General features: G+C 41.5%; 1 protein-coding gene across 1 annotated transcript; it reads right to left on the bottom strand.

Annotated features, from left to right (window-relative positions):
- Positions 1–301: 301 nt before the first annotated feature.
- On the bottom strand, positions 302–12,576 carry tspan7 (tetraspanin 7). Its single transcript, XM_008433824.2, has 8 exons — positions 12,355–12,576; positions 4,326–4,514; positions 4,017–4,091; positions 3,839–3,934; positions 2,901–3,056; positions 2,625–2,708; positions 2,436–2,522; positions 302–2,331 (listed from the first exon to the last, which is right to left on the bottom strand). The coding sequence occupies exons 1-7, from the start codon at positions 12,418–12,420 to the stop codon at positions 2,454–2,456; spliced, it is 735 nt and encodes a 244-aa protein (XP_008432046.1). The 5' UTR covers positions 12,421–12,576; the 3' UTR covers positions 302–2,331; positions 2,436–2,453.
- Positions 12,577–15,002: the final 2,426 nt, after the last annotated feature.

The following is a 15,002-nucleotide window of genomic DNA, read 5'->3' as shown; positions in this document are numbered from 1 at the left end:
TTTTGGTTCATTTCTTCCACAGACGTTATGGACGTCTTATGACGTCTGCAGCAAAATACCTTTGCAACCTCATGTTGCCACCCCAGTACATCCCAAATGATATTTTAAGTAAGGAACAAAAAGTAAAGACCCCCCCCCCCCAAAAAAAAAATCACAGGAATAAAGCGTTAATGTGATAAACTAATTCACTTGTGTTGCAGTGGGTTTTCTATATGTAGTGATTTGAATAGACAATAAATGATTGTCTCGCCATGCAAATGCGATCTATACAAGGCAGAAATTAATTTACACCAAGCAAAACTGTTATTCTGTATATTTATTGATAATAAGACCACTGATGGTGACTTAGTCAGTAGTAGACAGCACGGTGCGGTTCTTCTTGGGCCTCTAGTGACCCCTAGTGTAAGCTGGATGGTATTACAGTTTAGTATTTACAGAACAAAAGTTCARAGAAGAGAGCGCAGGAAAACATACATCCACAAATCAAATTTACAGATTTTTATAAGGAAACGCCACAATTAAATACTGACCAAAGAAACAAAAGAAAAAAAAATCACAGCTGGAGCCACAATGTCTACTAAATGCTCGCACACACACTCACACACGCACACACACACACACACACACACAGACAGACATAAAAAGAGAGATCGAAAACATCTGAGTGAAGCTGTAAACGAAATACTAACAAACCATAATAAGTTTAGAGCTAAAGTGTGCATTATTTCTCAACTAAACATCAGCCACAATTATTTTTTTTTGTTTTTTGTTTTTCTCAGTGCAAGTTTCTTACAAACTATCAAACAAATACTGACTCAGAGAGCTCGATGTGGATTGAAAAACCGTGACACGACAGTTATACTGATTAGCATATTAGATTGTGAAACAACACGTCATATAAATTACATTTCCCATACATATCTACAGATGAGGACGATGATGATGATGATGATGATGATGGCAGCAGCAGGTCGATGAATTACACAGAACAACCGTAAGTCGTCGATGTTCTCCGCTTGCAGACAGACTGCTGAATATTTCACCAGAAGAAAAGGATCTAAMATCCCGATCGCTCGAAGAGGAAAATTGTCGACAACGGCTAAAATGTAAACACTACAAAAGCTTAGCAGAAAACTTTACTAAAAATTGCAAAACTATACTCTCAGATCAACRAGCAGCATCCTACGATCTAAATCTCTTCCCACGTCCTACCGACCACACGACAGAGTCCTAACACAAACTACGTAYGTTCAGATCCAAACAGTGATTCTCAGATGTTGTTCTTTTTATCTGACAGTGTCCTAACTAGGTGCCTGYGCAAGGCGACAATGGTAAYGAAAACAAAAGTATGGCTAAGTCACAAAATGCATTCAGAGTCTGAAGAGACCTGGTCACAACTTTATCCAAAACTGCAAGAATTTAGCATGCCTGATTTTAATGCCAGGTGCAAGTTGTCATATTTAACAAGGTGAGTTTGGATCAAGCCAGGATGATGAAAATAGCCAGAAAGAAGTTTTTCCCTTCTGTTTCTTTAAATCATAGGAACAGTGGGACAAGTTTTAATATTGTAACTTTCATGATRCCACTAAATAAAGATTCCCCAGATTATGTCTGGTGTCGACATTAGGTTTGATGGGCTCTTCAAACTCTGATTAATTCATTTCCACATGTAAAACTGGCTAAATAGCTTCAATATTAGTTCCTTTTTACCCATCTTTTGCCTAAAAATGCATTTTCTTGTTTCACAGTGAGAATTAAAAAGTACTTTGTTAACTTATTTGGCTTTCTAAATTTCATATACTATGGGCAAAAAAATATTTCTCATTATCGTGGTTAAAAATACTCTACAGCAGTTTCCCCTTTCGCCTCCTTTAGCAACATAACCTCTCCTCCTTAGTGCACATAATCAAGTAACTAAAGACTACGACCCCTACGGGAATACACAGTGATGAGCAACAACAAATGGAAAACTAAACCTACCAATGGAAGGGTTACTTTCAGGTTTTTTTTAAAAGTAATGCCCTTCTGACGCTGTCCGCTCTGCTTCCCCTGCCGCACCGATCAGAGAACAAAAAACAACAACAAAAAAAAAAAACGCCAATGAGCAACTTTTATGTCAAGCGTCGATGTGGTGCGTGGTACAGAAAGCTTTGATGCAACTGCAGCGAGTCGAGGAATGGTGCTTTACAATAAGTTACATAAAGATATTACACTGAGATCACAGGCAGAGAGACGGACGGAGGCAGCTTCCGATGCAGGTGCGTGATGGGAGTTTTGGGAATTTGTTCCAGTCCTGCGACAAGACGCTTTGTCTCTTCTTCTCTCCATCTCCTTGATAAGATAAATAACATTTTAGTGTTGGAGTAGTTTGTTTTTCTTTTTTTTTCTTTCTTTTTTTTTGGAGATGCGCTTTGAGTTTAATAACTGTGTCTCACCTGCCACGGTCACATCAACTAGACCATCTCATATTGATTGGCTGTGATGATCCTGGACAGACAGCAGGCCAGCAACATGCCAATCAGCTGAAAACAAACAAAAAAAACACACACACACACACAAAGTGAGCTTTGATGAACTGTTGCAAATCGTAATGAACCAATTATTTGTTTTGCATTTTTCTCAACCTGCGAGAAGGCGATCCCGAACGTCACCCCAGCAATGATGGCCATGTTGGTTTCCATGAACGAAGTGACCAACTCAAAGCAGCCCTGAAACAAAGGGGGCATGTTAGTCTGCACAGGAAACAGGGACAAGTTATATGCGCAAAGTAAAGGCAAGACGGGTATATGGGAGAGTATCTGAGGCAGCTGTTAGTGTATGGAGAAGCCAGGAGGTTTTAAGAGATTCATTTTATTTTTGGAAAAGCATCAAAAAAAAAAAGGTGAACAATCAGAACCTACCTGGTGGTAGACCTTGCTTGGCGCTACGGTTGCATTGCGGAGATCGTCTGGGTTGCAATCAGAGGAGTTAAAGCAGCAGCTGGCAGGGATACCGTTGGAGGGGTAAAACACGCTGCCAAACCAGTTGGTGTAGTTATAAACTCCACAGCAACGCAGCTGCAAACCCAAAAAACAAACCAAAAAAAAAAAAAACCTTATTCCTCTTAGTCATATACGGGCAAAAATTCAACAATAAAAAAACACTAGTACTGACAACTTTTAASAGTTTTCTGGGACTATGGTGCTGTTGTTCATGGAAATGCACCTTCCTCCGGTCTTCCTCTATCGTAAATATGATTTCACAACAAACACAAACAGGTTGTTAAAAACCTTTAGTAAGTCTCCGGCTAATAAATAAAACATCCCCTTTAACAGGACAACATGTACGTCTCTGCCAAAACTGCAATCTGCTTGCTACATGGTAGAATTAACTAAATAATTGGAAGGTGATGTGTACTACTTTAACTTGAACATGCTGTCAAGCAATACAGAGAGCCATACTTACTGTGTGCACCATTACCATGACAACGAGAATAATTTGTATACACTATGGTGACTTAGAGAGGACCAAATTCCAAGGACCAAGAATCTTCTAAGGGTAAGTCTAAGATCTGATTCATGTGGCTGAAGCACGACTTGAGTCCAAGACCTTGAGTTCAAGTTGTCCTTATAGCGTAATTCCACGTAATTTGACTCGAAATTGCAAAGTCTCCATTTCAGCTCCTTTATTAAGATTTTGTAAACGTTTTTGAGTGTACTGCAGGCTGGTCTACTATATCTCATATACCTGTGTGATTAAGAGGCAGGCTGTAAAGCACTTCATCAAAGGTAACCAACCTTTTAAAGTGCAAACAGTATAATTTTCCGAGTCTGTGACTCAGCTTTATRTTAACACTCACACTCTTCTGCAAGTAGTCAACAGCACGGCTCGCCTCGTCCTTGGCATTGTAGTTCAGGACTGCATCGGTGTAAGTCCTGCGAAAGGTTCCCTTGATCTGCAAAAACACGGACACACACTTAGTCCGGCACGTCGACACAGACTTGCAGAACTGCAAAAGCTGCAGCGAAGTGACTGACCTCGTGACGAAACACAAATCCAGAGATCCCCGCCACGAGCTCCGCAAGGAAGACCAGTGAGAGAAACATGGCGTACTACACGAAGAGGAATGAAAGCGRGAGATTTGCATTGATAACATGAAAACCTTGAGGTGAATATCATTTGTCTTTCGATGCTTACTCTCACATAACCACRGTTAAGCGAACAGGGTACCCAGAAGGACCTACTGAACAACTCATATCCTCACTCAGGATACAGGTCGTGTGACCTGAGGTTCATTCATCAGCACTTCTCACTCTTACTGCAGAGCAACACCTGCAGGATCTTACCAGCTTCAGCATCCATGGGCTTCCTCTGCAGGTGGCGAAGCATCCAAACAGGCCGAAAACGATGATGACGGTCCCGGTGCCGATGAGGACGTACGGGGCGTTGGTCGAGTTGTCAGCGATCAGGGAGATGTACGGGCCCAGCATCAACTTCCCCCAGACTCCCACTGCCAGCAGGATGGCTCCCGTTATCTAAACGAATGAAACAGACATGRCACAAGGAGCCGAGTGAGAGCAGGGAAGGAGAGGYCTTATTCTTTACACTTATTTYAACGGTTGTGTTTCTGAGGCAYGCAGAGGGGGAGAGAGTAAGAAATGGGGATCAAGGTGGAACAAAAATGAGAGCAATTATAGTAGGAGGAGGAGCCGGAAGATAGCAGACAGGAAGAAAAAAAAAAAAGAAAATCATCAGGAGCACGAGGTGCCAATCACCTGCTCCGTGAATATGCCTACATTCACGCACGAGAACATCAAATCAAAGGAGCTCTTTGATCCGAGGCGAGACGCTTCCTCCTGTTGCGCCTCTTTTAGCATTTCAAATGAATGCGGCGGATAAAAGAGCGCGTTGTTCGAGGCAGATGAAGCAGCGTGTGTCTCAGCTGGGTTTGTCTCGCTGGCGCTGGAAACAGAGCGGGGCGGTGAGCGGCTGCGGATGATCCGACTCCGGCGAGGGATGCCTCATCCTGCTAACCATTGTCTGCTAGAGACGAGGCTGCTCAGCATCCAGCTGCCAGACCTTCTGATTACAAAGGGAACGCTCGGCGCTAATGTTCTCTGCTCCTTTAAAACTGATGTGCGCGCGACATTCCCCTCCCTACTTTTAACGGCCCCTTCCTCTAAACTGTGCTGTTCTGAGACAAAAGGGGATAGAATTATTTTTATTTAACGCGTCGGAGCTTCTCGCGTTTATTTTTGTCTGTAACTTCGGCAGGGTTTCTTCAAAATTAGCCATTTTAGATTCTATTGGGAAGAGCAAATATGGAAGAGGCTACTTTTGTCAGATGAGGCTAAATCTTTCTGGTTTACATTCAAAAAAGCTAATAAAAAAAATAACATAAAAAAATACACTTTATGTTTCTTTTTGGTTTACACCAAAAAGAAACGGTAATCACAATAAAACAAATAAATTCAGGAGGGAAACATGTTGGAGGTTGCAAAGCATTCCTGGATAAACATCATCTAACATACATCTAAGCGAGACCGTTTGATTTAAAGCATATTTCCGTATTTGAATGGCCTACTCAAAGTTCAGGCCTAAATCCAACTGAGAATCTGCAGCTGGATCTGCAAGCATATGTCAACAGATGAGTGTTTGAGCATTTATTGACACATTGCAAAAGAGGCTACCAACTGTCTCTACTGCCTGCATCTTTAATGAAGGGCCTTAGTAACGTGTTGCGATACAATGTGGGCACTCATAAATTTGCATAAATTTGAGACCAGGTATAGAAGAAAGAGTCATAATTATGTATAGAAATGACCAGTCTGGGTGATGATTAACCCAATGCCGCTTTGGTATTTTAAAAAGCCTTGCATTACATGATCGACTTTACTTGTTTTCAGTTCAAAAGCTTGAAGATATTCAGTCATTTGTTAGTATTGCTGTACCACTATCAGTTGTTTCACCTTTCAGTCTTAACACTGCGTGTGTGTGTGTGTGTGTGTGTGTGTGTGTGTGTGTGTGTGTGTGTGCGTGTGCGTGCGTGTGTGTGTGTGTGCGTGTGTGTGTTGATATTATTCACATAAAGGAATATTTTTTAAAGTAAGCAAAACTGGTGAAAATGAGCGTTATTGACAACTTGTGGGCAGTAAGATGCAGAGGTGAGGAAGCCCACACAGGATGCCGTCACACACAGTCGAGGTTTTTTATTTCTGTTCACAAACCGAAGGTTGGATCTTCATCAGATTTTCAGGGTAGGATGATACTACTGCGACAAAAATGAACATATTCTCATCCGTACAAGTGGTATGAATAATTTTAGAGAGAGAGCGCCTGTGTATTTACTTTGTATATCTGTTGTTTCTTATATTTTGGTGCATAATTCCTAAACTAGGAATAAAAAAAACAACAACTAGCAAATGAGAGGATGGAAGAATGTGTTGACAGGACAACTATTTGTGATAAAGTCATGCGCAAAGTTCGTCACTAACCATGTGGGCCATGTTTGCTACCCTAGATGTAGGGGGACCAAACCTACCCAGTTTTAACGTTTTTGCCTATATTTTAAACATTTAAATGTACACAACAGTACAGCACTTTCCCCTCTAGGAAATGTGGGATGACTTTCTTCAGTTGAGAAAGGGAAACTGGTCAAAGTTGACGGAAAGATGGGCAGAGTAACCCAGAGAATACGACTGGAGACTGGAGTGAAGGTTCACCTTCCAGCAGGTCAACAACCTCAAAATATGCAACCAGAGTTACAACGGAACGGTTTATCAAAGACTAATTGCATATAAAAGTTGGCCAAATAAAAGTACTGTTTTAAAATGTTAGTTAAAATGTTTTCAAGTGAGGTTCTTAGAAGTTGTGGGCAACACTTTCCTCACTTCTGGTAGAAAAATGTATCACTGAGTTTACAAAAAACTTAAATAAATCCTCTGATTGGTGGATTCCAAACAGCCTGCCAGACATTTTACTTTAGTCATTTAAGACACATACAAACAAACAAAAAAATTCTATATTGATACAGTTTCCATGTGTTAGCTTCCACCACTCGTAAGAATGTACCTCTTCCGTCAACACGTTTGTGTTGCTATGGCAACTTTCTACAAAAGATGACGAAACCTCATTTCAACATAATCCAAAACAGCCAATCAAATCCAATTTTTGCATTAAAATTGCAAAAAAAAAAACACAACAAAAACAAAATATAAGTTGGAACCCAACAAAAATAAAATAATTCATGTGCCACGCTTTCAAGATGAAGGCATCTTCATGCAAAGTGCGTCTTACAACACTTCCCACCATTAAATAATTTTTCTGCTTCTGATCTTTTAAAAAAAAAAAATTGTTGATAAAATTCCAGGTTTCAAACCAGCTCCTTCAGTCTTTGAAGTTTTGCTTACATAAATATTAACGGGTGAAGACCATTGACACACGATATTAAAATCAACGAGCTGTAAAGTCTACATTTGTAGACTTTACCATCGTGAATGAGTTGGAGTTATTTTTCAAAAACTTCAGTTGTTAGATGTGGAAAGCGTAAAGAGCAGTAGTCCAAATGACTCACAGCTGTAAGTGCAGTGAAAGGTGGGTCTAGAAATGCTTTTTTTCTCCTTTTAGTTTATTTAGCTTTAATATTTTGTTGACTGTGAAAATTTTTTTTAAAATCCTTCATAAAATAGCATGCTTTCATGTTATGTTTTCTGTGCCAATGAATGTAAACATTTTTATTCCAATCCAACAATTAAAAGACAGGAGCTTATTATTATGGGCTGAAGTCAACCAACATCTAATAAAAGACAAACAAAACATCTAAAGCCCTTTTAAGTAAAGCCTTCCTCTCCATTTAGTCGATGCCCTGATAAAAACTAAAGGGCTTAAGGCTGATGATTTTATTTGCCAGTAATATTACTATTAGTATTTCTATTAACAGTGATTGAGCTGGCCAGCACAGGGAGCTATGTCAGTGAGTATTACCTTTGATTATCATAATCTCTCTAATCATGTTGTACATGATCCTGTCCTCCAAACAGCTGCTGCTTCGCACAAACAAACAATTTGGTGTCGTTGCTGGAGTGCAGCTCTCCATGCCGCCGAGGGGCTGAAGTCTGGGGAGGATTATTGAAGCTGCACGTCTGAGGCTGAATTCCAAACACCCTGAGACGCTCCTTCTTTCGTCCTCCCTCTTTTGAGCCCCCACAGCCCCTCGTCGCCTCTCGGCCCCCGTCTCGCATGTTTTGTTTGAAATTCAACGCCGACCACCGTGGTTACAGCGCTGAGTTTAAAACAGGTCACCCTCCCCTCCCTTCCCCCTTCCCCTCCTCTCCTCCCTTCGCTTCCCTTTCAATTCGCCTCCCACTCGGCCTAATAAAGAAACAGAAGGTGCGATAACAAAATATGCTCACGAAGGACGAGGAGCCGACTGCAACACCTGCTCCGCGTTACTGCGTCTCCTGTCCCCTGGCGTGTATTTAAAGAATGGTGCCACTTCCCCACAAGCTCACGACAAAGCTACGAGACAGTGAAACCTACAGGCCCAAGACTTGGACACCTCTCTTGTTTCGGAACCAGCTTTTCAGCCCTCAAAATGGGGGGGTGAGGGGGGTTGTGCCAAGCTGTGAGATTCTCCTCCACCCTGGCTGCCTGAAACCCGACGCTCTTATGGTAGAGTGCGCTCGTGGACCACCGACTAAATATAAAAAGTCCTCGTCTGTGACTGAGGCTCTGCTCAGCTCCGTCTCTCAGCTCTGCAGGACTTAAACCTGACGGCTGAAATCAGCTTTCCTATAACATTTAGCTTTAATGAGATCCAGGAAAAGGTATTCAATCATGTTAGTCGGGGTTTACAGAGAGCGTGGGAAGCATAATAATGAGCTCTTAAAACAATTATTGATGGGTAAATCACTTCCAGATTAATTAAATGACCTTATTCCTGGAAATGAGTCAGAGGAGCCTGTGTCAGAAGAGTTGCACCAAAACCAACGAAACTTTGCGATTACCCCGATAACTCCTCTTGTTTACCTTGCAGTTTGTTGCCTGGTTGCAATTCAATTCAAATTTAGATGTACTTTATTGATCCCAAAGGTTAAATAAATAGATTAAAAGAGGATTATACTATTTTAATTTTGTATTCAAATGTTATATTAACATCAGTCTGAAGAATGAATTCTTGACATTTCCAATGAAAATGATAAACCATTCGAGGAGCTTCATCTGTATTTCCCAGGAGTAAAATTTATTCAGAATGAACACTTCAATTGTTTTGCAAGAAATGTAACTTCAGTGATTCTCAGTTCTAGTTATAATCAGTACAATTTGTAATCAATATAACAGTGTCAACTACAGACTGCAGCGGCAGGCAAGTTATTCTCTTTTCACTTGGCTCAGACACAGAGAAAAAACAAATCAGCTGAAGTCACGTCAAACTTTAGTCAAACTGAACGAGATTCACTGACTGAAAGTGATTTTCAGACTTCTATGGTGGCCTTGTGTTAACAGAGGATGGATATGAAGTGAAAACCATTACATTATAATGCACATCAACAGCCACTGCAGTACCTCAGTGGTCTGGCTGTTTACTTGCTGCCGCAAGTGTCAATACAACTGTATCGATTATAAGACTGCAATAAAGTTAGCATATTTTTTTATCTACTGTCACAATTGGAAGGGGGGGTTCACAGTGGAGTAAATGATAACACTGTTGCCTTTCATCAACAACTGGTATGTTAACGTCTTGGGTTTCAAGACAACTTCCCTAGTGATTAACTACAATCTGGCTGAATTTATAAAAAAAAACAACTAAATATGTTACATCTGACTTGTCTTGAATGATGAATGCAGCTTTGCATAATAACAAAACCCTGTTAATGATTTGTAGTATAAAACCTTTATAAAAAAATACTCCAGATGTACCGACTCAATATGCTGGAAAAATAAAAGACGCCCCATAGTGCTGTACTGGTTTGCATTATACTGCAGGGTGTGTCTTATGTTTTGCTTCCTCTGCTGTAGAACAGCAAGATAGCCAGACAGTGCAGATAAATCTGTAGTACACACTCTAAAGAAAGCCCACTTTCTTCTCTTTTATCTCAGACTTGTCACCATGCTACTTGTAACAATACAGCCTTAGAAATCCTAATGTAATTTTTTGTTTTTGTTTGGTCTTGGTTTCATTCTTTTTTCTTTTTTTTTGTGGTAAATTCTCTGGGTTTTATTTTAAGCTGATGTAAACTGGACGGGTTTGATACGTAAACCATGCAACCTAACTCAATTATTACAGTAACAGTAACAATAAATACCAAGAGTTTAACCTCTAGATGTTCATTTTTGAAAAAATAAATAAATAAATAAATAAATAAATAAAAATAAACTGTCTGTGCCTTATGTAAAGCGATAGCCCATCGCTATATTTTGATAAAGCGTCATCATCCTCATGCGGTGCTCACTTCCTGTTTTAAAGAGGTGCAAATTATTCACAGATTTCAATGGTTCTGATATGATAACATTTGTCCTTGTAAAACCACCTAAATGACAGCAATGAAATACATATCATATTTTTGCATAAGCTGAAGGATATATTGTCTTGAGTTTGCCCCGAGGTTTCCTTCCAGTGGGGCAAAACCTCAAAAGACAGCAGCCATCCTCATCAGACACCAAAACAACAGCTGACTCCTTTTGATGTGACGGAGCAGCAACTCTAATTTAAGCTCCACCAGATGACAGATTTGTGGTAGACTGGAGACAAATGATCAGATTTTTTTTTGTCCATCGTTACCCATAATTCCCAGTCGGGAAAATACACAACCAGCCTGGATGGGACAGAACAGCTGCAGGTGGTTTTGTTTCAAACCTTTTTTTTTTTCCTTCTTCTTCTTTTTTTCACCTTATTTGTAACTATACGACCATAAACTCAAAACTACAGGGGCTACAGCCCAAACTATAACCCAACTTTTTAAATTACTTTATCAAACCTAGCAAAACGCATAGTGATAAAAGAGATAAGCAAAAAACAAAACACACATGGCAGAGAGATGATAAATAGAGATGCATTTTTCTAATTATAAAAAGAAAGCTCAGCATCGTCTTAAATTAAGAAGTTTCATCAAATTCTAAAGTAAAACTGGTTATTTCACCAGTGATTCAGCTAGGATTTAATTTTCAAAGAATCAACATCTTCTTGTAAGTGGAAACTCAACACAGTCAGCTGGTGTGTTAAGTTATACCTTTGCTTTAGTTGGTTTGATAAACCCTGAAGTCTGGGATGCAGGTGCAGTTAAGTGTCTAATTCGCTTTTTTTTCAGTTGTGAAACAAGAAAAAAAAAAAACCGGCAAAAACCTGTTTGTTAGTTCAAACTCCAAGTGTTTGCAAAATCTGTGAAGACTGGGAAAGTTGTGTACCCAGATTGAGTTTCTGTTTTTTTGGGCTCGTCTCTTTCTCGTTCACACACCGACACTGAGGTGATGCTAGGATATTAACAGCACAATATTCACGCAGGTTTCACTTTTAATTCCACGTCATCCGCAACTTATTTGTTCACAAAGGACTATAGACTACAAAGGACTACTGCCATTGTTGATTGTATATAATYATAGCATATTAATGTTTATTATGATGCTGTATTTGTTTATAAATCTCAACCTATATTTTTCCTAAAGCAACCCAAGCATTAAAATGCATTTGAGGTATACGCAGCGTCATATTTTGGTAGATGTTAGGATAAAATGGTAGCTTTTAGCTTTGCAATCAATATATATTCAATGATGGTAGTGTAAGCAGAGATTTCCTGTGGGGATAATCCCACTCAAAGTGAAAGTGGGTTATATTGGTGTTACATTCCAGCACTGAGGCTGGGTAAATAAAGCGGCCCTTTAAGAATGTATTGGAGCAACACTAAAATGCACAGTATCCTACAGAAAACAGGCCAGTCTCCTATGCAGCGCCTTCAATGCTGCTCTTTAATCTTTTTTTCCCTCCCTCCACCTCGCTCACATCGACCATGATGCTACAGTGTGAGATAAAACGCGCTGACGCCCAGCTGCCAATAAATGAGCAACCTTAGACCCCCGGTTACATAAGGAGTTACTGCAGGCGATTCCAAACGCTAAAAACAGAGTCGCGGCGTTATTAGTCTCAGTCCGTGATTTTTTTTTTCTTTTTCTTTTTCTTTTTTGGGGGGTTTGGTGGTTTAGTCAACAGCACGGATCCATCGCTGATGCTGGCACCGAGCGGCCTTTCATCACGCACAACAAAAAACACGCACAGCAGCAGCGGCGGAGGCGGGGCGGCAAGATTTGTTCTCTGTTAGGAAAGGTGAGGGAGTAAAAAAATATATATAGAGAGAGAGAGAAAGAAAGAGAGAGGCTACATACCCAAAACACGAAGGAGTAGACGATAAGGAGCGTTTTAAGGCAGGTGATGACCGGTTTGGTCTCCATTGTGGTGCTGTGTCGGATCGAGCCGCTGTGGCGATAATAACAGGAGCGGAAAAAAACAGAAACGTCTCCGCGGCTGGTCGCGCTGCGCTGCGTCCTTCGCGGATGCGGCCGCACGGCGTCACTGTCCGCCCGCAGGTTGCGCTGTTAGTTGCTATGCAGCAACAAACAGCTCTTCCCTCCCCCTCCCCCCTTTCGTCGCCGTGGAGACAAATGTGGTCCCTATTGTGGAAGCATGGAGTTTGTTGAGCGGCGGAGGAACATATAGATCCTCTACTTCATTGAAAACACCCCCACATGCGCACTAGGGGGTTTTGTAGGTTACATAAAAAACAAAACCAGCGCGAAATATATTCAAATATTTTTATATATTTTGTTTCGTCACATTTTCCATAAATACAATAATCGTATTCAAACCAATCAGTTTACACACCGTCACTTAAATCTGTGTTTAACCTGAAACAGTAAAAAAAAAAAGGTGAAGTCACCTTATAGGTGCAATTAAAGAGATACAGGTAGCAGTCATAAAGACAATGCTTTTATAACATGTAATTATGCATTGTGTTTTAACTGCGAACTTGTTTTGTCAAATGAATGTTAATTTCAAATCATTTTATTTCCCTTTAAACTACAAGACATGAAACAGCCAAATCGAGAGTCCACCACCCTTGAACTTTTACATATTTTGTCCCCTTACAATAACAAAATCCCATTAGTTTATTGGTATTTTAAGTGACCAACGAAGTAGTGCATTTCTGTGAAGCTAAGTGGAGAGAAATTGATGCATACTTTGATCCATGTTTTTATGAATGAAAATGGAAAGTGTGTGCTGTGTGTTAGTGTTCAGTCCCCTTCGCACCAATACCCAAAATAAGATTCAGTGAAAAAAAATCTCTTTAGAAGTGATCTAAGTAGTAATTAGAGTCCAAACTGTGTGCGATGTTATCCCAGTTTAAATATTGCTGTTCTATAAAAGCTTCTTTGGTTCATTGCCATGAACACACCGTGTGCTTTGTGACTTACGGTAGCGATAGCATCATGCTGTGGGGATGTTATTCTTCAGCAGACAGGGAAGCTGTCAGAGTTAATGTGAAGATGGAACGTATGTTTTTATACCGAATGACTGAATATAGAAAAGCAGATATGAACAAAGAGATATGAAAGACAACATAAAAGCAGAATATTTGCTATCTTAGAATGCAGCAATAAAAAATCACAAAACTTCAGGAGAGCAGCTGAAGATAGAGTTCAGTGTTCTTGATGGAATCAGCTAAAACATGTTGAATAATCATATTTCAGAATGAAAAAAAAACAGAGTTCAAGGAAAGGTGTAGCCATCCATCCATTTTCTGCCGCTTATCCGGGGTCAGGTCGCGGGGGCAGCAGCTTCAGAAGGGAGGCCCAGACTTCCCTCTACCCAGTCACGTCTTCCAGCTCCTCCGGGGGAATCCCAAGGCATTCCCAGGCCAGCCGAGAGACATAGTCCCTCCAGCATGTCCTGGGTCTTCCCCGAGGCCTCCTCCCTGTGGAACATGCCTGGAACACCTCACCAGGGAGGCGTCCAGGAGGCATCCTTACCAGATGCCCAAGCCACCTCAACTGGCTCCTCTCGACGTGGAGGAGCAGCGGCTCTACTCTGAGTCCCTCCCGGATGACCGAGCTTCTCACCCTATCTCTAAGGGAGAGCCCAGCCACCCTGCGGAGGAAACCCATTTCGGCCGCTTGTATCCGTGATCTCGTTCTTTCGGTCATGACCCAAAGCTCATGACCATAGATGAGGGTGGGAACGTATATCGACCGGTAAATCGAGAGCTTCGCTTTTTGACTCAGCTCTCTTTTCACCACGACGGACCGGTACAGCGCCCGCTTCACGGGAGACACTGCCCCAATCTGCCTGTCGATCTCCTGCTCCCTTCTTCCCTCATTCGTGAACAAGATCCCCAGATACTTAAACTCCTCCACTTGAGGCAGGACGACCCCCCCGACCCGGAGAAGGCACTCTACCCTTTTCCGGCACAAGACCATGGCCTCAGATTTGGAGGCACTGAGCCTCATCCCGGCCGCTTCATACTCGGCCGCGAACAGCTCCAGTGAGAGCTGCAGATCACGATCTGATGAAGCCAACAGGACCACATCATCTGCAAAAAGCAGAGATGCGATCCTAAGGCCACCAAAACGGATCCCCTCAACACCTCAGCTCGCCTAGAAATTCTGTCCATGAAAGTAATGAACAGAATCTGTGACAAAGGGCAGCCTTGGCGGAGCCCGACTTACTGCCGGCAATGCGGACCAGACTCTGACACTGGTCATACAGGGACCTGACAGCCCGTATCAAAGGGCCCGGTACCCCATACGCCCGGAGAACTCCCCACAATGCCCCCCTGGGGGCACGGTCGAACGCCTTCTCTAAGTCCACAAAACACATGTAGACTGGTTGGGCGAACTCCCATGCACCCTCCAGGACCCTGCTGAGGGTGTAGAGCTGGTCCAGTGTTCCACGACCAGAATGAAAACCACACTGCTCTTCCTGAATCCGAGGTGTAGCATGAACGCATAATTGGTACAATCAAAGTTTGCATTAATGT

This window comes from Poecilia reticulata, linkage group LG2 (genome assembly GCF_000633615.1).
Source record: "Poecilia reticulata strain Guanapo linkage group LG2, Guppy_female_1.0+MT, whole genome shotgun sequence".
NCBI lineage: Eukaryota > Metazoa > Chordata > Actinopteri > Cyprinodontiformes > Poeciliidae > Poecilia > Poecilia reticulata.
This window is presented reverse-complemented; position numbering and strand designations above follow the sequence as displayed.

Coding starts and splice junctions, on each gene's coding strand:
- tspan7 (XM_008433824.2), bottom strand. CDS start 12,420: ATGGAGACCAAACCGGTCATCACCTGCCTTAAAACGCTCCTTATCGTC. Junction 4,092..4,325: donor GCCCATGGATGCTGAAGCTG/GTAAGATCCTGC, acceptor CTCTTCGTGTAG/TACGCCATGTTTCTCTCACT. Junction 2,709..2,900: donor CAAGCAAGGTCTACCACCAG/GTAGGTTCTGAT, acceptor CCTTTGTTTCAG/GGCTGCTTTGAGTTGGTCAC.